At 41.6% G+C, this 24,631-nt stretch overlaps 1 protein-coding gene across 3 annotated transcripts; it reads right to left on the minus strand.

Annotated features, from left to right (window-relative positions):
- Window positions 1-1,892: 1,892 nt before the first annotated feature.
- Window positions 1,893-14,503, minus strand: SCOC (short coiled-coil protein). Of its 3 annotated transcripts, none has more exons than XM_050896457.1 (4): window positions 14,440-14,503; window positions 5,047-5,121; window positions 4,860-4,943; window positions 1,893-4,263 (listed from the first exon to the last, which is right to left on the minus strand). In XM_050896457.1, the coding sequence occupies exons 1-4, from the start codon at window positions 14,501-14,503 to the stop codon at window positions 4,121-4,123; spliced, it is 366 nt and encodes a 121-aa protein (XP_050752414.1). In that variant the 3' UTR covers window positions 1,893-4,120. The 3 variants fall into 3 exon arrangements, with proteins under 3 accessions (XP_050752414.1, XP_050752415.1, XP_050752416.1); XM_050896458.1 differs by lacking the exon at window positions 14,440-14,503 and adding an exon at window positions 5,845-5,902 and having other exon boundaries at window positions 5,047-5,118; XM_050896459.1 differs by lacking the exon at window positions 14,440-14,503 and adding an exon at window positions 5,596-5,637 and having other exon boundaries at window positions 5,047-5,118.
- Window positions 14,504-24,631: the final 10,128 nt, after the last annotated feature.

A 24,631-nucleotide genomic window follows, 5' to 3' on the forward strand; every position in this document is an offset into this window, starting at 1 on the left:
GTAAAAGAAACTTTGTTTTGTTAAAGTTCAGCTCTATATTAAAACAAACAATAAAACTGCAGTCACCAGAAACCTCTTGCTGCATGGCAGCTGCCTATACTAGTAGGATGTAAAATGCTAGCAAAAGCAGTCATACATTAAAAATGAGTAGAAATACATTAATTCATAAGAAACCTAACAGATTTCCTTGTGCCTGGCAAGAAGTTAGTTCACTTAAAAAAGAAATATTTTCACAGCAAATCAAGTCAGCAAAGATTCCATGGAGGTCTCTAACAAATGAATGCTTAATTAACCCTAATGAAGAAGCCAGTGTCTTCAAGTGCTTGTGTTGAAGTGTTCAAAAGTTAATTATATTGGACTCTATTTTGTGTGAATGACATGGAAAGGCCTCTTGGTTTTTTGTTTGGGTTTGGGGGGGGTAAAAGTTAAACGCAAGTTCCCTCCTCTTTATTTAGGGTCTACATGCGAAAGGTAAGAAGTGAAGACTCCAGATTCCTCCTCCTGCCTGTGACTTTTCAGCAATAGATAGTTGTTACCAATGCGGCATCTTGCTAGCAACAGCTACTGTGAGCTGTCAGGGAGCATTTCAGCACTCCTTTTGAATGAATCTTGTCTGAGCCTGGTGAAAGTCCTTTGGAATTGTTAGAGCATTTGGGTGTGGTTTCGGGGTTGGGTTTTGGTTTTTTTGTTTGTTTGGGGGTTTTGTTGTTGTTTGGTGTGATACAGTTGCTCCAGGGATCGGTCACCCCACAGGGGATGCTAGCCTTCCCTTAGGGTTTTGAACTTAAGGTTCTCATAAAGTCTTGATTAATGCCCCATCAACATCTTTGCTTGTACCTCACTTCAGTAAATAAGGAGCCATTTATTATGGGTAAAATGGTCTTGTGAGGCCATGACTCAAGGGTGCTGTTTGCAATAATACTGACTCTGTAAGGCCTATCTCACTTTAATACGGACTTAATGACTTCGATTACCTGGAACCTGGAGGTAGAAGACATCCTTCTGCACATCAGCTTGCTTGGATCTAGTCTTATGCTAGTAATTAGAGGACAAGTATCAGAGCTTTGGGGATTTGAGGCTCCAGATCTAGAAAGCCAGGCAGAAGGGGAACCCCCTTCCGTTGACACTTGTAACATTGAGATTTCACCCGCAGTTCCTGCGTATAATCCATTTATATCTGAACAGGTATTTCAGGAAAAATACTTGATCTTGCTATCATGGCTGCTTAAAAGTGCTTTGAAATTAACAAACTGATGATAATTCAGTTCCAGGATGCCTTGCTATTAAAACTGTTAGTCATCTTTGGAACTCCATGAGTATCAGACCTCCGCAGCCTGCATTCCTACCGGCTACATCGTAGCTTAGTAAAAGTGGTCTTACTGAGGACACCAAATCCCAGACTGAGAATTTCCTGTATTCAGGGAAGGTTAAGTAGGACTGAGGCCTTTTTATTTAATTACAACTGAAGCTACTTCTCCGCTAGCTTCCACCTTCATGAAGGTATGATGAAGTAATAGTTCTGGTTTCTGTCTAATGTGGACCTCATTACCTGTGTAGGAAAAGGTAAAATCTCTTCTATTTTAACTTAGCTTAAAGTTCTCCCATGTGGAGAGGTGCAAGTTTTAGCTTTGACAACGCTGGATGCAGTCTACCAATCCTTTAGCCAGAACAGAAAAGTATACAGAAATGTAAGATTCATGGGTGAAAATACCAAGTGAGTCAGGGACTGGAAGCTTGCTGAAAATAGATTAATTAACCCAGGTTTAATACTTGCTAATTACATCTAGCCTTTGAGACACTTCAGCTATGTAGAAACAATTAAGATGATGGCAAACCCTACTGCTTTTCCACCTTTTGACTACAGATAGTTATGAGAAGTTTTAGGATTTACAAATGTTAAACCAAACTAGTCGAGACAAATCAAAGGTTTTTATTTAGTGTAAAGTCAGAAATACAACATCTTTAAAATGTTCATAAGTTAAATGAAGGCCACAGTAGTGGGATGTAAAATGCTATATAGATGAAATGACTACTATATACACACCGATGGATAAAATATCACTATCCAATCTTACAATACAAACCCATGATTTTAACATTACTCGATCTTGGGAAATTGCTGAAGTCTAACAAGCGCATGCTTTGTTACCACTTGATCTCCTACAGTGCAGATGGAGATGTGCAGTGACATGGCTTTAAAGCAAGGATGGCTGTAATGCAATGCAATCTTTAGAAGTCAAGTGCTTGGTGTGATTGTTCTTTTTTTTTAATGCTCAAACCCTGGACTAACCATGTGATCTACTCTACCTGCTAGCAATGCTTGGATGCATTTAGAGTTCCAGATGATAGGCAGTAAAGTGAGAGAGTAGTCCATAGAAGATTAAAAATAATTTTGGATGTTTACAGGACCCCAGGACACAAATGGTATCAGCCATTTGTGCCTTGGTGGGTAAAACTTTTTTCATCATCAGGTTTCTTGACTCAGACTTGTAAACAGCCCTTGAGACCGAACAATTAGTGCTTTGTTTGCAATCATTTGACTTTGCTGACACTCCAGTGAGTGCTGTACAGTCATCTTAAATGGGCAGAAATGGGAGACCTCTCCTTTGGGAGGGGGGAACCTCACAATGTCAGCTTACACTTGAGACACAGCAGGGTTAGCTGCCAAGAAACTTGGGGTTTGAGAGGGATTTATTCTACTATTACATCCACTCATTCAGTTCCTGCAGCTTTATTTCCTAGAATTCATCACAGCAAGGTTGAAAGAGATCCTTCAACTAGTGGTTTCCTTTTGTTAAAAGGTAAATGGCTTCATTACTGAAGAGACAGACCTCAGTTCCAGGTAACATCCATAAATAAGTCTGCAGTGCTGCTGTATGGCAAGAGCAAACAGATGCAACTGAGTACTGCTAAAAACTTCCATCGTCGTTTGTATTTCAGCTTCTGCTCTCCCTTAATACTGATTATGCTAGACATGCTGCCTCTCCTTTACAGAACCTGCTAACAAACAGCCAAGCCAGTAAAAAACAGGGCACCTTGGCACTAGGCACTGCTCAGAGCAGCACAGATCTGAGAGGCAAAAGCCACCTTTGTTCCAGTGCAGTCTTCTGCCTTAGATGTTTTTGTGGAGTGCCTCAAGAGGTACTTCACAAGCTCAGGCTCTGGGGCAGGAAAACAGTTGCTCTAAGGCCTGAAGCAAAGACAAGTTTGGCACTTCAGGAGGAAAGGAAAAGGTGGCAAGGAAAGACTTGTTCTCAGTTCCTCACTGCAGGTCGTTCACAACAAGCATGAGGAACATTGTTGACCTTCTGTTTCTGTAAAGCTTACTACTCAGGTTTTTATTTAACTCTTCATCACACAACTGAAAAACTTCAGGAATATCGTACATCATGATGCTGTGCCTGATCATTCTTGGAGGAAACAGGAAAGTGAAAATGTTTTGAAGCGTACGTCTTTCTTACAAACTACACTCTGACACTGCATCAGTTTGGTATTTCCCTGATGTAAGTTGCTTATTCTTGTTCCTCTACCCTTACCCTCCCCCTTCCCCAAAAAATCTTTAAGTGTTTTTCTGTACGCGAGCCCTGCAAATAATGTCATATTGTTACTACTACATAGAAATTCTTAATTGGTTTATAGGCTTTTGTTTAAAGTTGCTTTGCAGAGCTATAGACAGTACTATACAGTAATCTAAATATATTTGAGGTGAAAACGGTGATGCAATTAGACTTTGAATATTTTTATCAAATGAGGTTTCAACACAATAACTGTATTATTTTGCTAGTCAAGAACACTACCCTAAGACCTCAAAGAGTGCCAACAGACTTTTCTTTAACCTGACAAACTGAATCCAACTTTTAACAAGATATGCTCATTTTTAAAACAAATATGAAAGTTTAGTAAGTCTCTACACTACATTTGCACATTGCTTAATCTTAACAATACACAAACTTATGTCTCCTGTTCATGATAATGTTCTTAATTCTGTTTATCACCAAAGTTTATAATCTTCAGGTATCCAGTAAAGCCACAAACTAAGGTGTTTTAGCTCATGTAGCCTATGCCAATTAAAACAAAAAAAGACAGCAGCAATACAATGACATCATCTGTGAGTCAACCCTTACTTCCTTTTGCTTTTTGTGTCAGTTGTTTGGAAAACACTAGACGCTGACATCAGATTTTCTATATACTGTCCAAGAACTTGGTTTTCTGATTTCAGTTTCAAGTTTTCTTCCTTAACAGCATCTACTCGTGCTGAGAGATCTGCGAAGGTGATATTATAAGAAAAATATTAGACGCTATTGCATACAATGACGACTATGTTCTATGTGCCTACATCAAACTATTCACACTTTTAATGCGGGAAACATTGCCATAAGGTATTATCTTAAAAAACACTGTGCTACTCACAAGTTTTACCTAAAGCCCCTTTTTCCTATATTATTTTGTGGTACAGTATTTTGACAAACTTGTTACACAAACTTGCTGTTAGTCAGTATCTTTATTCTTTTCTTGAATTTTTGAATTAACCTATTGCAAACTAAACTATTGGGAAACAAAAGTTCAGTGATGAGCAGACTCAAAGATGTGTGTCAACTAATGAGCCTGGGAAAGTTAATCGTATCGCCCCTTCTGCTTGATGTGTATTATGAGAATCGAGCAAACATGTCGCATAAAGAGGACAAAAAAACCCGCAACAGTTCTGAGACCTTGCTTATGTACCTTCAACTGCGTAAGTGACATACTTGTGGACACTTTGACTAAGGTGGGGCAGAAGAGTAAGGTTCTCTTCTTTTGCTTATTACTGTGTGCTTGTAAAAAAAAAAAAACAAACCAATCTGATGTGTCAAACTGCTAACCTTCAAGTGTGTGCTGCAGTTCCAAAACTTGATTAATAAGCCGTGTTTTCTCTTCTAATTCCACCTGATTCTCAGCCTCAACAGCTGCAATAAATCATATGAGTTTTAATGCAACCTCTGTAACAGCTGGAAATTACATTAAGTAGAAAAAATAACAATGAAGAACAAGAACATTAAGAACTTATACCATCCATGTCGGCATTCATCATTGTAGAATGGGCTCTTTCCACTTTTGAAGAGAGTGTTCCTGAGAGATGCTCTGCTTAAAGAAAAAAAAAAAAAGAACAGAGGCAACCGTCAATGTGGCTAACTGCCTTTATATTTCGATTTCAGATGCATTTTTCTAATTGGTGTTGAAAAGCCAGCACTTAAGCCTAAGGCAGAAGACCGTTTTTTAACATTCTTTAATTATTTTCCCTGGAGCCCTATGTGGTATGTAAGTATGATTCTTCAAGCAACCATGCTTCAGTTTACAAAAATAACTGATCTAGATTACTCCCTAATGCATAAAATAACCCTGTGTTTCAATGATGCAACTGCCGCCTTCTCAGCACCGATCTTTCTGGAATTGGCTATTAAAGAAATACAGAAGCAGAAGGGGCCCCCCTTCATTGTCCACCCCGTTTCGCCGTTATCGCGGGCAACCGTGCCACGGGCGTCAGGCCTGCAGGACGCAGGGACGTGCGTGTTCGCTTCGGGTCCCCTGCGCCTCACAGCGCATCCCTCGCCACCCCACCTTCGCTGTAGGGCGGAACAGGAACGGTTAAGGGCAGCGCCGGGGTACCGGACCCGCTGCCGGGAAGCGCCGGTCGGAGGCGGGGGGGGGGGGCGGCAGCACTGCAGACGGCTTCCGCGCAAGACCCTCCGGGAGCCGCCGGCAGCTCCGCGGCCCTGCACCGCGCAGCCTCACCCCCCCCCCGCTCCGCGGCCTACACCATCCTCCCTACAGCCGCCAAGGCCCGGCCGCGCCGCCCGGTCTCCTCACCTGCCGCCGCCGCCGCCGCCGCCTCCCTGCGGGCTGCGCCCCGCGCCCCGGCCCGGCCGCAGCTCTGCTCCTCCCCGCCGCGCCTGCGCCGCCTCCCCAGCACCCGGCCCTGCGCGCGCGCGCAGGGCTGCGCCCCCGCTAGCCAATGGGCGCGGCGGGGCGGGGCCCCGGCGCTGCGCCGGCAGGCGGGAGGAGCCCCCGCCGGCCGCCCCGGCGCCGCGTGCGGGGGGCGTGTCCCGGCGGCCGCGGGGCGGGGCGGGGCGCGGCGCCCTCCCTCACACACCGCCGGTAGGCGAGGCCTGCTGCTGGTTGCACGGCCGGTGCTCGGCAGCAGTGCGGGGCGGCGCCGGGGCTGGAAGGGGGCCCCCCCTCCCCCCCCAAACACACACACACCGGCCCCGCCGCCGGTGGGGCAGGCGAAGCGACGGGGGGGGGTGCGGAGCAAGGCCGCCCTCTCGCGTCCGGGAGAGCTTGCCACGCCTCCGCCCGCCTCGCGCGCGTTTTTAATCGTACGCGGTCCTTTCCCGTTAAATCCCACTGAATTGCGGCTAAAATAGCGGAAGCCACCAGCGCGTAGGCGGCGAGGCTACGATCAGCGTGGCTCGGATACGCTCGTTCTGGGCTGCTGCGCTAGCCTCGGCCAGGGGCGGGCGGGCTCCGCGTCGCGCTCAGAGGGAGCTAAGAACCGGCAGGCGTTCTCCGGGGTGTCAGCTCCCTCGGACGTAGGTAAGGCTGGCAAAGCCCGGGGAACGTCAGCGAAAACCGAGAGCGCGTGTGGTGGCAGTTAACTCTCCGGTGCCCGTGCGTGGAGCTCTTCAGAGAGGAGGCCTCCCGCCCGGCGGCCGGCAGGGTTTACCTGCTCCGGTTCAGCGCCGTTTAAAGCTGGCCAAACTGCTTCCAGCCTGGCGGATCGATAAACCGTCTGCGCGGCGGTGTCCCGGTGAAGAAACCCGTGGTTTAGCTCCTTGCTCCCGGATCTTACAGCGGTGGAGATCGCATCCCAGGCAAACCCGAGTAACTCCCGCCTAGTTGCGCTCGCCTAGCCAGGCTCCGCAGCTCCAAACCGGCGCTCCTGTTGCTGCGTTGTTGCTGTCTTCTTTCCCTGGCTCCCTGGCGGGAACAACCCGTGCTGCACAGGCTGCTTGCTGCCTTTGCACCTCACGGGACGGTCTGTGAGCCACCGTAAAGACAACGTGCAGGACCCGAGCTAATTTTAGCGGCTTCGCTGAAGTGACGGCACTGCATAACCTGTAGTATCTTTGTCGGTACTATGTAGCTTGAACCATAGGTTGCAGTGAAATATATCCATATCGCATCCGTATGTTGCAGGAATATATCCAGTTATAAATAAACAATTCGATGCTGTGTAGATGCTCGGGAACATAAAGGCATTTGGGAAGTGTGCCCTCTACTGTATTTTTTTAAATACACTTCAGAAAGTATGTATTTCTAATATCTACATCTTCTGGGTGCCTCCACAATATTATTAACGTTGCGTTAATAAATTTTTTAACCTCACAATCAGATTAGACTGAATGGTGTTCAAGTTATGAAAACATATTTTAATTAGAGTCCTGCAGTCTGTTTGTGCTGGAAAATGAGTCTGTTGTTTTCAGTTCCATTAGCTGGTTTACTTAAAAGTACATCACCTTCTCTACAAAAGGCATTTTTAACCCAGTAATCCTCCTTAATCCCTGCAAGCAGTCCTCTCAGGTGGTGGCTGGCCTTTAGGAGCTTCTTAGTAACTCTCCTTGATTGCTGTTTTTAAAATGACAGGTGCTTCTCACCCTGTTATGATCTTGCTTGCTGCGCTCACTATGTGGCAAGCCTGGCAATCAACAGGTTCTCATAATTCTTTCTAGCAAGACAGTCTCCAGCACTTTGATTAACAGGGAAAAAATATGGCCAGAGTCTGCAGGTGGATGCGGATAGATGGACAGCTTGCTTACCTGGCAAAGAACTTGCTCTGTTTTATACTATGGGGGGGGAATATTAGAGGCTAATCTTGGGGAAATGCACCTCTCTGCTGCAGAAATTCCACTTTGCTCACTGCATACATTTGCAGTTTATTGTCTAAACTGTCCCAGAATGAGTAAAGTGGGAAAATCCTTGACATTAAATTATGGGACAAAATGGAAACCAGACATACTGGCTCCTATGCTGTTGTAGCCAAAACAGAATAGTAATTCCAAGAGTTGCTGGTTTACCTACTGTTTCCATTTTGGTACATATGCTGTTGAGGTTTCATTCTACTTTGCATGGTTGTGGTTTCTGACTGCAGTATTTTCTTTTGATTCTTAACTCTGATGTTTGAGCTTGAGCACCAGGCTGAAACTCCTTTTCAGACGTTAACCTGTGTGAGAGGTTTTTTGCTTTTCCTTTAGAGAAAATTGTCTTTATCTGAGCCTGCACTGTTAGCATTGCAGAGAGGCTGTCAGCAGAGAACAGATGGCGTCTTTAGTCTACATAGTGCTGTGTGTCACTAGGTTAGTGTTAAACAGTTGCACAGATGCTTCCTTAGGTTTGTACCACAGTATACTCGGACATACTGGCTCTCACACAATGCATCTTCCTACTGTAAGTGCTTAATATGAATCCCTTTACCCTAGTATCTGAGGCTGTGCAGCTGGCCCGTGCTCCTGGGCCCCACCGTTTCGAAACTGTTTCTGTGTGACCTGGCTATGTCCCAGCTCCTTATCCTGGCAAGATCCGTGCATGTTACTTTTTTTTCTTTCCCTGTCCTTCATCCCCTGATTTCCAAGGGAACTATACCTAAGTGCTGAGCCAGCAGGGAGCAACCCTGCTGCGCACAGCCCTGGTCTGCACAGTCCAGGGACCAAGACTGTCGGATTGATGCTGCTGGGTGCAAATTCCACAGAGAGAACGCCTAGCTCATCTTGCTTTCCCTTAAAAAGATTTGCCTTCCTAACTTTCCCTCTATTTTCCAACGCAAAGAAGTCGACGCCAGGATTCTAAATATCTGATGCATTACCAGATTTAAACAAACAAACAAAACCCCAAACCCAACACACCACAGAAAAAAGCCCACAGCCCAAAGTATTTTTTGTCAGAAATCAACCAAAACAACAGAAGCTTAGCATATCACATGACTGACTGACTTGTTTTTCAAATTGCTTACCTCACCTGTCTTGCATTGGGCAATATATCATCAATGAAATCTGTTGTGCACTTTAAATTTGAAGCTTTAGGGATTTGGAGTATATCCCAAACAATAAGATTTCCTTTTATAATGCAGAATGTGTCCCAGGGAAAGCGTGCCTATGCATGTGTGTAGAGTAACCAAAGAGTACCTTGCATTTTAGGGGCGTACTTGGTGTCCCCTTTGGCTGGAGGTGGCCAATTCAAGCCCTTGTATAACAATTCTTGCTTTTATCAGCCTGTAGTATTTTGTTAACTCTTGTGTTAGAAAGTGTCATTTCTTTGTTCTGTAAGTTGTTAGCCTAGCAAGTCTTGTCTGGGGACTGTTCCCAGGAGAACCTGAAACAATCCTTCTAAAGACTGGCTTCTGTTTGACAGGGATCTGGCAGCATTTGCTTCTCTGTGGTTTCCCCACTTGCTGGGAGGGGCAAAATTAATGGGGTAAATACTAATTACATGTAAGGGTGAGCAAATGGGTCAGCTTCGCTATGTGGCTGTTTACTTTGAGTCTTTGGAATATGGAGCACAAGGCTGAGAGACTGGGCACACAACCTGTGTTCGCAGAGCTTTTGTTTTGTTGTTTACAGACTGACTGCTTTCTACTTTAGAGAACATATACCTTATCAAGAAAATTAAATAATATTCACAAATGCTGGAAATTAATTGTTTTCATCTGTGGAGCAGCATAACAACATACTAATAGCCACTCTGCAGTTTAAAAGAAGAAATAAGAGGATTCTCTTTATTACTGGAAATACTTGAACACTGCCCTAAGTAACGTTCCACTGCTTGGTTTATTACACTGTTTTTACATTACACACTAGATCACTCGTTTCAGGTAAGTGGATTTTCTGAATGCAGAGTTATAAAGAGAGCTCGTAATTTTTAGCAATGTGTCAGAGCTCCTGAAGTCAAAACTGACTTGGATGTAACTAAGAAGAGGTGCTAATCCCTTTCTTTCGTACTAATTCATTTTATATTTTCTGAGGCATTTGGTTAAAGCAGAGGAGGCATTCATAATATTGTCGTCTATATGAAATTTATAGGAACAACAGGTTTCACTTTACAAATGCAATTATCTGTACTTACTTGGATCCTAAGTTCCAATTAAGCTTTCCTAAAACTAGCTGACATTGGTGGCAAAAGGAATTAATTTATTCAGTTTCACTGAAAGAGCATTTTTTTGCTTAAAATAGCAACAATCTCCCTAGGATATAAAGCATCATTAATAGTTCACCTGAATGCCTGTATGTGTACAGTTACAAAACTACAGGAGAGGATTTTATTGCTCTGGGCTCAGATTCTAAGTCATTGCTGCTAATGACAAATGTTTTCAGACGTTTTATTTGTGAAACTCTGGTGTACATCCTGTTTTTTCCATGGTACACGGTGCAAACCAACAAGCCTTTCACTTCCTTTTTGGCAACGTTACAGGCGCTAGAGGCGCCTGCGTAAGCCGACTGATGACAGAGGCTTCACTGTTCACCACTAGAATAGAAATGTATTCTCCTCTTCACTAACAGAAGAAGATATTGTACATATGCCTGAGATGAGCTTGAACTGTACTGTTTTCTCCTTTAACTAATTATTGCCACAAAGAAAAAGACAAAAAGGAATATAAATGGCTTAATTCTTTTTCCTTGCAATATTAACTCGCAACACCCTTTACATCAAATCTTCATCATTTTGTTTCTCTGTGGAAATGACAGACAGACCCTGAGAAGCTTTTTTTTCAAGTAATGTTGCTTTACACCACAATTCTTCGCAATTCTTGTCACTCTTTCCAAGTAACCTCAAAAGGCTTTTGTAGCCTTGTGCGCATCCTTGTGCAAATTTACAATTAAAGACTACTGTCAAATGCAGCATTTGAGTAGTTCTTAGTTTGCACTTTTCCCGACCAAATCAAATTATACAAAATGAGCAGCTATTTTGGTTTACGTTGGTCTAACTATTGCCTGTGTCCTTACTTATTGTGTGTGTTTTGGTAGTGCCTTAGGTCCTGAATGAGAATGGCACCTCATCAGATGACGTAACCTGTGAGCATACAGTTGGGGGAAAAAAATCCAGTCTTTTTAGAAAGTCTACAAAAAGAAAGCCTTAGAAAGTCATATTTTCTCTTTAGCCCTGAAGAGGCCTGCCTTCTAACGTAACTGCGTCCTATCTTTTGCAAGATTCTGCATGCATGCAAATGTTCTCATTGCTACTCTGACTCCGCAAAAATGCATTTTTAAATAGACTGAGCAACTGAACTCTTTGCAGCTTTAGGCTGTGAATACCAACATATATGACATAATGTTGGCCTGTTAACAGTTTGATCCTCCTTGTAATTATCAGCTCTAGGTTTGCCACCAAATTTTGTGGAAGGACTTTCTAGCAAGGTTCTGTAAAGCTTTACTGGTAACTTAATGAGATGAAAAACTGTTTTGCCTTTCTGTAAGTTAGGCCTAAACATTTAGAGGTTTGTATCTGCTTTTTAAAAGGAGGGGTTTATGTGAGAAATTTAGTCCTTAATGTTGGCTTTCTGGAAAGCGTATTTGAAAAGAGAATTTCTAGGTTCTTTACAATGAAGAAAGAGCGCCTTGATTTACTTATAGAGCATTGATCAGAAGAACAATACAGAAATTTTTGCAGCTGTTGGGCATCGTCTCACTGTTTTGTTTTATTTTTGGTTTCATTTCCTCTGTGTTTTTGTTTGAGTAGGGAATTTTTTGAGGGAACTTTATCAAGCACTTGATAAAGTTAAATGAAAAGGTATTTCTTTCATTAAAGGTGAAAATATTTTCACAAATGCTGTTAATGAATGCTTTCCTTGATTTCAGGTGCTTTTGATATTGCTATTAAAATACTTATTGAGAAGTTTCTATCTTGCTACCATTTTGTGTTCATCTTGATTTGCATGGAAGTGATTTATTTTTAATACTCGTGTACTTAACAAATAGAGAAACGCTGCTGTTTTGAAAGAGCAGTAGCTATTAAATATTCATGCATTGCATGCAGTTAATCAGGCTCAGTAAGCCCTGTTGCTTTGCCACAATGGCTTTTCACTGTACTAAAGAAACTTTGATATCAAGACTGTACATACATAGCATGTTGTTCTGCTTGTCTGTTTAGTATCTTTTCCAGTACATTTTAAGAAATGGGGGGAAAGCCTTATGCAATTACAAACGTACTAGAGATCATTAAAACCAGTGCATCTTTGTGATCCTACTTAAAATTTAATTATGGAACACTTGCTTCTAAAACATCAGGTCATCCTCAGGCAAAGTTCACTTACAATCTACATATTGCAAGTCTGGTTTCCTTATTCCTTGCTTGAACTTGCTGTTGTCCATCCTAAGGACTCTTTTTCTCTCTCACCGTGTAAAACTTTTCTTTTATCCTCCCTGCTCTTTTGGAATTGATGTTCTTCTCCAGCCTTACAGTTACAGCTACAAGGGCCATTCTGTTTGTTAGCTTCTGTGCTCCAGGGTTACTGTAATGAGTCTTAACTTCGACTGGGAGAGATAAGGAAGACTGTTTCCTACAAAGTATATGATAGTCTTTTCCTATTATAGGTTAGGAATTTTCTTGTACCTTTCTCTCTAGCCTCCAGGTGTTGCTCTCTGGCAGAAGAAATGGTCCAGAGTTATCATGTTCACCGTGAATCTTACTGTATTCTCCCTCTATGCCTTCAAGCTAAAAGCTTGCCTGAAAATGTCACTTATTTTCAGTTACTCTGAATTTCTTTCTCTGCTTTTGAGTGACTGTCCCCACCTGTTCACTACTAGGGGAGAAGCTCTGGTATTGGTAGCAGATCTTGCATAAAGCAGCCTTGTTTATGGTCCTCTTTGTTGTGAACATGAGCTTTCTCTGACCTTGGGTGTGTTACTGCAGTCAAGAGTCTAGTAAATTTGAAGTGCTCAGTTTCTGAGGTGCAGTAGAGTCTTATTTGCGCTGTTGCTGAGCAGCTACTTTTCTATCAGTGACATCTGTCAGGGCTTGGCATTGGCGAGTATACTTTGGTATCTAGTGTCAGTTGGTGCTTGAATGAGAGAGTTTTTAACTTTGTTCCCCTGTTTTCTCATGTGTATTAACATTTTCCAAGCTGCAAGGGTGCTGAGGTTAGAGTAGTAGCGGAGGCTAGTGGATGTTTGCCTTCTACGGAAAGCTACCTGACATCTTCTGAAAGACTAAGGAAGCAATATGGCAAAAACACCCATCTGTGAAACAGGGCAGATCCAAACCCATCCAGTATGACGGAGTCATCCCTAACTCAGCTGCTTCTGGATGCTCTGCAGAGACTGGACAATCTTGCCGCTGTATGCTGCCCCTCATCTCTTCTTGCCATGTTATCAGCTGTGCAGCTAGTCATGAAACGGTGTCATAGGATACCTTTTCCTTACTGTTCTACACCTTGCTACAGGGAAACAGTGAGATTCACTGTCAGGAGAACCCTTCATTACTGCACAGCTTGGACCAAGGTCTGCCAATTTATCTTCTTGTGAATGGTTCGGGTCAACCACATCTTGATGTCATTAGGCTATATGCTGTATAAACGAAGTGCATTCAAACATCCAGTTCAGCACCGACACACTAATATGAAATTGCTAGAAAATTGTGTTCTAAAAATAAGATCAACTCCATGGGTTTTTTTTAATATAGGAGGTAAAGATAGCATGTACAATAACATTCTTTACACTAAAAAAAAAGGGGGGGGGGAATAGGACTTGTATTATTCATTAATAGGCAATCCAGATTCCTAGCTAGTGTAAATTAGCACAGCTCTATGGCAGCCATGCTGACGTGATCAAGTTGATACTCTGGCCACACCTTTCTAAATAATTTATTATCAATTCATATTAACTCACTTAATTTTTCCAGTATGTAGAACTATCCTCCTTCCCGTTCCAAATATTTTTTATTCCATAAGCTAGAAGCAGGTGGGGGGAGGAAAGGGGAGGTGGTTTTTGCTTTAATTCTTTTAAAAACAATTAAATGCTTAATAGTGAGGATTTAAATGGATCAGCTTATTTCCATTACCAATTAATTTGCATCATTTCTTGTGAGCTCTCACTAGAGTATGTCAAAGAGATTAGTGTTCCATATTCAGGAGGAAAGGCCAGCATTATCTGTATTTTCTTTGATAGTAGTGACTACTGAGTTAACATTTCTGTAACTTTTTCTAAACAGTGAAAGGCTATATGTGCTCAGATGATGAATGTATATTACCATATGCTATTATGTGAAAACTGTGGTAGCCTCCATACCCCCAAAATCTCAATTCTTAAGTAATCACAAGGCTTATCCAACTACACAACTAGAAAAGTTTACCTGAGGACATTTGCTAAAAATACATTGTACCTGGTAATTAGGATCTACAGATTTGTGTGCTCACCCAGTACTATTATTCAGCCCTTGGAATTTGTATTGTATCAGTAGATTACTGTAGTTTCTTACCTGAATCATCAGCCAAAGAAATGTTGGTAAAAGTGCCATCCTCCTCATCCAAAGGTAACTCCATTTTGCTTCCTTTTTTTCAACGTTTTTGAGACGTGCATTAAGCATGGCACTTGTCAGCCATTTTTCAGTGTGCACGTGACTTCTCTGGTTAAATCTTTAATGAGTCCAACACACAGGTGTTATCGCATACTGTTGGCAACTACACACGTCTTATTCTGTGTGGTATCTCATCTGAACCTTGAGCTCTTCTCCGGAAATTGTTAAGCTAGAAGGCGTCTAACTGCTTCGTCAGATATGCGCTGAGCAAACACTGTTATTGCAGGCTCTTTCTGTGAAAGAACTGTGTATTCACCCTAGCTGCCTTTTTGTTGTTGTTCTTGATTTTCTCTGGCGCTCTGTATGGGTTTTTGTTGGAGGTTTTTTTGATAGAGAAAAGAGGGAAAGTAACTTAAAGTGTTCAAAAACTGTTACTTACTGTCCAAGCAAATGCAATGGACAGATTTGGGAGCAGCAAATTTAAAATGTAATCTTCAAATACTTAGGAACATGAGTAATTTTACTTACATGAACAGTTGCATCAAAACCAATCAAGCAAACAAGTAAAGTTATGCAAGTGAGCGTGCGACGTTCTGTGATAGTAGATGAGAGGAAGGAAGAGAAATCGAGTTCAAAGAAAACCCCACTTTAGTCTTCTTGGTTTGCTTCTTAAAGAAAATTGGACATCGTTTGAACACATAAACTAGAAATTCACCTCAAACTACTTGCCTCTTTAGAGATAGCTTTCTTTTATACTCCTGGAATAGAATGTTTTCTTGCAATTAATTTGAAAGTATAAATGGCCCTGGTCTTGATTAAAGACAGTATAGTAAATAGTGGAACCACTTCATTTTCAGGGGGTTGCATGTTCAGAATCTACCCATCTTTTAATTTTTTAATTTGTATTCAGAAAAAGGCTGTAAGTTTAGCATGTTGACAAATAATTTTTTTCCTAATTGTAATTAGGAATCTCGCTGAAGTCTCACTAAAAAGTGAATCTTAGTTTTGTGAAGCACTGTCCAACTACAGAACGAGATCGTTCTCAGAATTTACAGTTTGCCTTTCGCACTTTTAGACATAATCTTGATTTGGACTCCTGAGACAGCTTCTATGTACAAAGGTAAATGCATGTAACTTTGCAGGACAAAGGGCCTAAGACCCTAAGCATCGGAATTGGTGCAGCTTACAGAAATGATAAATGTAATGCTGCTGTTTAGTTTTTTCTTCTGATCCTTTAACTGCTTAGTTTTATTTAAGCTTTTCTGTTGGTGTCAGTGAAGTTACTGACAGCTGCCTTCAGAGGTTGCTGAAAACCAAGCACATCTTGCATTTTCAGAATTGTGTTGAGAGTTACTCATTTTTGCTTCGCATTGATCAGAACCAGTTCAAAACTTACCTTGTTGGTCTTGAGTAGTCTGTGTAAAGAGACCTACTGGTTTCATTCCAAATCCTTGAGTATCACAAGGGGGGTCTGGATCACGTTTGGGTTTTTTTCTCTTCTTTCAGTGAGGCAACAGCATGCTTCAAAGCTCTCATGATGATAATAATAAAGCTAGAAAACATTTTGATCTTTTGTTTTTATTATGTCTTCTATTGTTCTCAGACATGTTATGTACAGTAGAAGCATTTCAACAACTCCATTTGGAAGGGCAGATCCTAAAAACACGTGCAATTATATAATCTGTTACCTCTGAATTTTGTAAAATCATACGCCTGTGGACCTAAGGGTTTTGTCTGTCTGAACTGTGTAGCCCTCGTCTAAAAGGTTTAATTAACTTTTCTTGCCTGTGTCAATATTGTTCTAGTATATTGGCCATACGGGCTCCCTCTGGTAGATAAAATTTCCATGTAAATTATTAGCTAGTTTTAGACAGACTCCCACAGTAGCCTAGTGAATAGGAGTGTTGTGCAGCTGTTATTCATGTCTAGATCAAAGCCATTAGTAAAAGTGATGCAGAGTAAAAGCTGTATTTTAATAAAAGCCAGTAAGAAAGACGCCTCAGAGTGAAGGAGAATATGATTCAGGGAGGAGTTTGGCTGCCTCATGTGAGATGTACTGATCCCTGCAACAGACGGAGTCAGGCTCTTGCCTCTGTGCCAAGTGCATTCCACTCCATGTGGCACCAGAGAGCCCAAGGAGTTGTTCTTCCTGCCCTACAGAGTCAAGGCTCCAAGGCTCAAAAGCAAGGCTGCTCTGCAAGTGTTTCGGAACTCATTAAAGCTCCCTTTGAAAGAAAGGCCTTTGGACAGACTGCTTGCTTCGTTTCCTCAGTCAGTGCCTCTACCTCTGAAGAAGGAGAGAGTGGAAAGCATAGATACATGTGTTTGGGTGCATGTATCTAGTTGTACGCAGGTGTATATAAACAAAGACCAACGTGGGACTCTAGCTGCACTGCTTTACAGGAGGCCTTTGTCTTTCATGAGGACCTGGGGATCAGTTAGGTTTGTGGGAGACCTACGCAGCTTGTTCATGGAAAAGGAGACTCATTTACCAAGAGAGAGAGGGATGGGGTTTAACTAAGAGGACTCTACAGACATGATCTTGTTTCTTTCTTGCCCAAAAGATTTTTCATGTTTAAACATACACTTGTATTCTATAATTTCAAAGGCACTGTAGAATTATATCTGTAGCTTGTTTGATTTTGTGAGTGTTGTGGTGAGAAACATTTTCTTTGGTGGTGGCCTGATATTTTATTAGTGAAATAAGGTCTTTGGATAAGAGATGCCATGTAAACGGAAAGTAGAAGTACTCATTTCTTGCTGTCATCATGTTTGTTTTATAAGGAAGAACAGAAAGGAGCAGCAGCAGACAGAGGAACTCTGACCAGCTTAAAACAAAGCTGTGTAATAGAATTAACTCTCAGAGCACAATGAGTTTAGCTATTTCCATGTGTGAATTATTTTCACTGGAGTAATGGACATTAATGTAAAAGTTAATTTCGTTATAAGATATCAGTTCATCTTTCTGAGGGTTTCATTACTAAGTGGAACAGAGGATGTGGAGTACCTAGCAGCTGCCTGGCTGCCTTTTAAAGTAGGTGGCATAAACTCTCAGAGGAGGTTGAGGGTAGGGGAAATATGGGGACAGCCTCCCCTACAGGCACTCCTGTGAGCCTTTTGTTTGACTTCATAGCATACATCATACTTCATACATCAGTTGATGTAGCCATGTGCTAGCCCAGATTTGATGAGTATTGATAACAAGCACATTAGCAGATCACTGCCCGGATATGATGGTCATGAAAGCATGTCCTGGTTTCAGCTGGGATAGAGTTAATTTTCAGCGTGTTATCAACATTATTCTCACACTAAATCCAAAACACAGCACTGTACCAGCTACTAAGAAGAAAATTAACTCTATCCCAGCCAAAACCAGGACAAAGCAGTAGATAAATACCCAAGAATGTCTTCAGGTTTGGTACTGAAATGATTCTCCAGGCTCAGGATTTTGTAGTTGGTCAGGCAACTTTGTGTCAAGTACACAATTACAGGAGGGCGTAGGTCCTTAGATTTAAAACACCGTAGCTAAACCTGCCTGGTAGTAGGTTCAGATTTTTATTACTGTAAGTCCCACGTAACTATCTCCTAATTAAAATGATTTAATAGTGACCTGAAAAGGAAGTTGGCTCAGAGTTAAGTACAGTGTATAGAACGTTTTGGCTAAACCACAGCGTGTGCTGTGACTCCTATTTATACCAACAGTGTAACAGCGCTTATAGCGCGGTTGAGGCAGACTTCAATGCCACTCATTTTTTGTAGGGTTCAGCTTTGCACTTACGAACTGAGCTACAACATCAAAACATTCTACAGCCCTTTTCACCTGCTTCCCTTGTTTCCTGTTACAGTGCTAATTTGTTATCTCTGGGAATCCACAGCTGCGGTACCTTTTGGAAACACTTTTCAGTGGCTCTATTTCAAATATTTTTCTAACTTGGAAAGGCAAGAGGGAAGAGTGGGGTCGGAGACAGGAGGTTCGTCAGCTGAGAGACATTTTTGCTGTCTGCACCACTCGGCAAAACCTCACTGATCCCTTGTTCCAAAGGTGTAATTGTATAGAGATGCCTGCTGTTGCTCTGATACTTTCTGAGTATCAATAATAGGAAAGTTGTTTGGTTTTTTTTAAGTCAGAAAAACACTCAAGTAAAAGAAGGTTTCTGTTGATTTCAGAGAATACTGGGACAGAGTCGGAGTGCTCTGGGTAGGTTAGATCCTTGTTGCAACACAGGTGTAATGGCTGATCTTCCATCAGGTTGCACTATACAATCTTAATGCGTTCATCTGCTTTTGTTATACAGCGGTTTGATCGAGAGTGCAATTTGAAGACAAGTTTTGCAAATGTGGATATATATGATGTAAGCAATGCAGTATATTAAGTAAGCCACTAAAGGATTCTGAAAAACTATGTTTTGCATTCTTAGGAGATATTGTATCCTTCTGCTTTTAGTCAGCACATTTAAAAGCAAACCCAAAAATATTCCTTTTGATTTGTATTTTTTTGCAAGTAAGACAATAAGCTCTGAGTAAAGAGTAGAATCCAGCTCTGACTGTACAATTGGGTAATATACATTTGTATGAATTTGCCAGTACTTTCTAGCAAACAACAAAGTGTTTGGAATTCTTTTTCTTACACAAAACATTATAAAAATGCATCCAATGTATCAGTTTCACACTGTATATAAAACACAGCATTTTACAAATATGTGCCTTATTAGGAAATGACACCTGTCAGTGCATTTCTGTTTTAATGAACTTTGACAGCAAGGAACTGTGGCACGTGTTTAGTGCATGCTAATAAAGCAGTAATCGTACTAGTAAATTCACAGGATGTTCAAAGCTAATCTGACTGACACTGTATGACAGCAACCTACTTGCAGAACAACAGTTTACTAAGGTGGTGACAGAAGTGTATTAAATGTGTCATTCGCAGATTTAACCTGTAAACTGAGATATATTTATACTTGTCAGTAAGTCTCCTAGCTGTATATTCTCTTCCCCTCGCTTCCCTCCTCACTCACCACTTACCAGTGTAAGATACTTATAAGCCGTGTTGTGGCTGAGATAGTCCTGCGAATTTGGAGATACGCTTTGAGGGCATGTTATGCAAATGAGCATCATTATTTGCAAATGCTGCTTCTGAAGCTGCATCCAAAATGGGCCACCTGGAAACCATCCACCACAACTGCCCACTTGCATTCATATCCACTCACTTATTACATTTAATTTTCATGAACGCATACATGTTGTTCTTTTCTGCATGAGTAATTTTTTAAAAATTTGGATCTGCTGTCTGAAAGTGACTGACTTGTTCATAACATCTGGTATGTATGTCTTAAAATAGACCCACTTTCCTTCACACTTGTCCATTCTACTCTCAGATTTCCTGTCATATGTCTGTCTAGACTTGGGAGAACATTTGCCCACTAAATTTAAAAAAAAAAAAAAATCTACTCTTTCAGACTACTTCAAATACTCCTTAAAGTTTAATTCTGATTCCTGTAAAACCAGACAGTGACTGGGCAATGGGTGAGCCTATCTATATTTTACTAGTGTGTCCTCTTCCATTTCCCGCTCCTTTCTCTTTCATCTGATACATCTTCTCATAATTCTTAACTAGGTGACTCGGCATGCACAGCGTGCAGCAGAACAGGACCCTTCACTGGCTTTGGAATGATCAATCTGCTTTTCCCTTTGAATGAGAGCCCGTTCTGCTTCACTCCATTGATCTATAATTCCAGAGGCGGTGGTGATTCAGGAACAGCATTGCCTCAAGTAATTTCTACATCTCTAATAATTTTTCATTGTGTTCATTAAAGAAATTATTGGTTAGCTCACTGGAGAGTACCAGTGTAGAAACTGACAAGACACCGTTTTTTCTTTCATCACTCTGTAGTCATACTAAACGTTTCTTCCACCTCTTTGTAATACAGAGATGCAGAGAGCTCGGCAGTGCGTACCCTGTCCCAGGGTGTGTGTTCCTTATGCTTTTGACAGTGTTCTCTAATGTCTCTGACCACTAGCATCCGTGTAAAGTGAGTGTGACCAGTCAGAACATAGGAACTTTTCCTTCTTCTTGGTCCTTCCTAGAGCCCTCCAGGTCTGTAACCAGCTAACCTGTGTGTTTCTTCTGTTCCACGGTGCAGTTAAATGCAAAACACTTCAGATTTTAAATGTGTAGTCATTAAAATTGTCACTGTTAAATGGATGGGGGTGACTTAATCCAATCAAAGTTTGTTGATGAACCAACAATTAAATTCATACAATACTAATGGATTTTACTTTGCAAGCGGATTGCAAAAACAGGTGGATCTCAATGCAACCATAGAAACTTCCTGCACGACAGTTGAGGTGCTGAGATGGCTAGTTTGAGTACTTAAGCAGTCTAGCTCTAGGAACACAGATTTCAGTGCTGGCTTCAGGATTACTGCTAGCTTCAGGAGCAGAGTAAGGTGGCTTTCATGAGCCCTGTGCTGCAGCGGCAAGGTGGATACTGGTACGCAGTCCAACAGTGTGTCAGCCCACTGGCTCTTCTGTATCTTCTCTCTGAATCCTAGCACTCACCAGGGAAAAAAATAGGGGAGATGATATTTTAAAATATTTTGCCATTTCAAACCGTTTTTGAAAAATCAAATGTGATCTCTTCATGGCCTGAATTCTGCCTGTCTTGGGCTTGATCAGCTTCATTGCAAGTACTCTGACTGGGATGCCTGCTGTTGCTACAGGCTTTGAAAGAGAGAGTCATGCGGAACTGCATATGCTCGTCTTGCATACTTTGTGCACCAAGGGAGTTTTTCTTTACAGGGCATTTTGGCTTGCTCATAGCTCCGTAATGTGCAACTGGTGAAGAGGAAGGTCCGGAGTGCCAGGCAGAATTCCAAAACGCCGACGATTTATTAGCTAAAACAAATTTGGCATTTGTCGCTTTCTCTGCTGCTGCCTGCCTCATGGTCTGTCACGTAGCTGAAACACTTGCCAAAGCGTGTAAACAGGCTGCCGCACTTCGCCTGCTGTGCGGCCAGCGGAGCAGTCTGCAGAATAAGGTGTCAGTCAGTCAGCAGTCAGCTACTAAAAGGCTGACAATGAGATGGACAAAGTCTATGCGTGTATATATATTTTTTCAAAAAGTCGCATACTTTCATAAATATTATTGACATTTGCATACGGATGCCCCATTTGAAGATCTTGCATTTCCTGTTGTCACATACCTGTTTTCTACAACTCTGAGAAATCCCCAGTGGAATGTAATCGTGTGACATGTTTGCTCAATCATTTGTGTCCTGCTTATTGTTGGACGTTGTCTGTTTAGGCTGCAGCTCTGCTGGCTCTTCTTTAGTACAAGTCTCCTGGAAGGTTATTGCTGATGGCATCTGTGGCCGAAGCTAGTCTGGAGAGATGAATTATTTAAGGTGACTAATGCTTTTAATGGACTTGATGATCAATAATGCTTATAATAATACAATAGCAGAGAAATCTCAGTTGAGAGAGACCTCATGTATGAAAAAACAGTTTCTGAAGGAGGAAGGTGTCTTTGGGCACGTTTTTGCCCCTATAAAATGGGCTGTTTCCCAGTGACTTTAATAGAATTGTGCCCAGATCTTAGTTTTATCATGAGTCTTACCATAGTTGGTGTTTCCTTAAAAAAAACAAACTGAAATTATGTGTGAATCTTTTTCTTTTTTTTATTTTTAAAATGCAAGACTTCTGGTAAGGAATGAAAGTTTAAAAGAACGATACCTGTGAACCTTGGCAGAAGCTGAACACAAATGTGAAGTATCTGAATGTATTATGGAAAAATTCTGTTGCTTTAAACCTAATTCCTTGAGTCACAACACTTAATGGTGGAGCACTTTTACTTACTTTGTTCCCGTATCTCACTTTATAAAAATGTTTTATCAAGGTGGGGTTTTTTATTTAGGAGTTTAAAAAATTTTTTTGAGACTGAGGAACTGGTTGTTGCGAGGTATTATCTCTTACGCTTGTGTTTGAGTGGCTTCCCTTGCCAACTTTCCTGGGTGGGAATTGCATCACGCTGGAGTGAAGGTTTCCAGTTTTGATTTGGGAAAGCTGAAAGTAGAAGGGGAAAAGAGAAAACAGTAAGTGTGTAGTGAACAAACTCAATTTCCAAGCCAACTAAACTATTTAAGAAGGAAAGAATAAAGATATGACAGTAATGCCAAACCCAAAGATTCAAAAATGCTACTCTGTAAATGGTTCAGCCTCAAAAAATAATAAACAATGGAATTGTTTTATTAGCCTTTGCGCTCTTTAGCCATGAGCATTAATGATTCTAACACCTCTTCAGGCCCAAGCAAATATTTTTTTTTTTAATAGAGCATCAAAGCTAAGATGTTAATGAAAGTATATCAGTTCAACTGTTGAGACTGGAAGAAATATCCTGAACTGTGTTAACATAATGGTCTAAAATTGTAAGAGTTGTAACGATATCTCATTTAGTGAGAACCAGCTGCAAGGCCTACGCAACAGTAACAGTACATATTGTATGTGAATGTCTGTTATCAAAAAATTCACCAAAAGCCAAGAAACAGAAAAGTTGCTCTCAGACATTGCAAGTCTAGCGATGGAATGGTCTGGCACGGGCCAAAAAATGGACCAGGTGAAGCAGCAGCAAGAAGTCTTCCTCCGCCTGTGCCCCAGCTGAAGTTTCTGTAGAACATGGGATGAACCTGAAAGCTGTTCTCTCGTAGAGAAAAGCCGGGGACGATGGCAGTACCCCATCTGTTAGCTTCCTGTGGTGTCAGGTCTCCTCTGTTTCACTTGAGGAGATACAGTTTTAGCCACTGAGGGGAATGTGACCTTTAACGCAGTTTCGCAGGATTAATCACAGAAGAGCTTTGTACCTACCCAAATACAAGGCAGCCCTGAACACCCCTAGTTTTATGTGTCTTAGGGATGAATATGTCTGTAGACTAAAGCAAAGCTGTGACATTTGTCTTTCTCCCCTCCTTGCCTCATTCTCCTGCACACTTTCCTCCTCAGTATCCCAACTTCATGCTTCCTCCCCAGCCCTGCTCCTGCTCCATCCCTCTTTCTGTGTACCTTTACCTTTTCTTGCCTTCTCAGCCCTCTTTACTTGACCCCGTTTCTGTCGTAAGTCACTTAGTGCAAGTCCTGCCTCCTGCAAAGTTCTGGCAGGCCCAGTATAGTAAGCTGCCTCCCACAGGGGCAAATTACTGTTATTTAATGGGGAGTAGCTCACCTCTGTGCTGTGGTTCACAGCTCCCTACTCTTTGATCATAAATATAAGGCAAGAGTCTAGTACGTGCTCCGGGGGGGAGGGATGGGTGGGAAATCTGGCCTTAATTTTGGGCAAATTATACTGAACAACTTAACATGAAATGGTGCCTTCATAGTGGAAAATGAAGAATTGCTTTATAATTATATTATCATGAGTTTTGTCCTTTGGGAATGAAATGCAGTAACTTCAGAGGTGGCATCCAGTGGAACAATTTCAGGCAGAGAGTGAAGATTGAGTCTGCAGGTACAAGAAATTAATGGATAAACAGCTTTCCTAAGCTCCATGGATTCTTTGTAAAAAAGGCTTATTAGTTCTCTAGATTCAGCTAGTATATGAAGAGCCAGATCCTAAGATGCCCACTCAGTTTTTCCTTTGACAAACTCTGAGGAAGAATTGTGGTTAAAAAACAAAACAAAACAAAACAAAAAAACAAACAAACAATAAACCCCCCCAAACCCAAACACCTAAGCAACCTCTCAAGATGTGACTCTTAACAGTACTTTTCTCATTAGTCAGATCAAACTGTCAGAGGGTGTGTTTGCCTTACAAAGGGAAGAAGAAACATGTTTTTTCTTAATACTCTTTTCACAGAAGGTCCCCTCCATCTTTGACTTTCCCAATAGACTTCAGTCCCTTTCCTTGTATTAGTTCCCAGTGGAGGGGTAGTTCCACACTCCAGCAGTGTTCTGAATCAACAGCCTGTCTTCAGTGATGAGTTTGACATTCATTAATGCTAATTATTCATGCTCTATGTGTTGTATACTTTGCATGTGTATGGAAACCAGATCTCTACAGCTATTTTGTTTGATTAGCTGAGAGTGCTACCTACATGTTTCCTAAAATCCCTTGCTTTGTGTGCAAATATTCCTCTCTACTGAAAGTAGGGAAGACATTGCCAAG

This window comes from Gymnogyps californianus, chromosome 4 (genome assembly GCF_018139145.2).
Source record: "Gymnogyps californianus isolate 813 chromosome 4, ASM1813914v2, whole genome shotgun sequence".
NCBI lineage: Eukaryota > Metazoa > Chordata > Aves > Accipitriformes > Cathartidae > Gymnogyps > Gymnogyps californianus.

Excerpts from the sequence above, each read along its gene's own strand:
- SCOC (XM_050896457.1), bottom strand. The coding sequence starts at position 14,503 with ATGGAGTTACCTTTGGATGAGGAGGATGGCACTTTTACCAACATTTCT. Across the intron at positions 5,122-14,439 it reads TTCTTTGGCTGATGATTCAG|CAGAGCATCTCTCAGGAACA; the intron begins GTAAGAAACTAC and ends TTTTTCTTTAAG. Across the intron at positions 4,264-4,859 it reads ACTGCAGCACACACTTGAAG|ATCTCTCAGCACGAGTAGAT; the intron begins GTTAGCAGTTTG and ends TCACCTTCGCAG.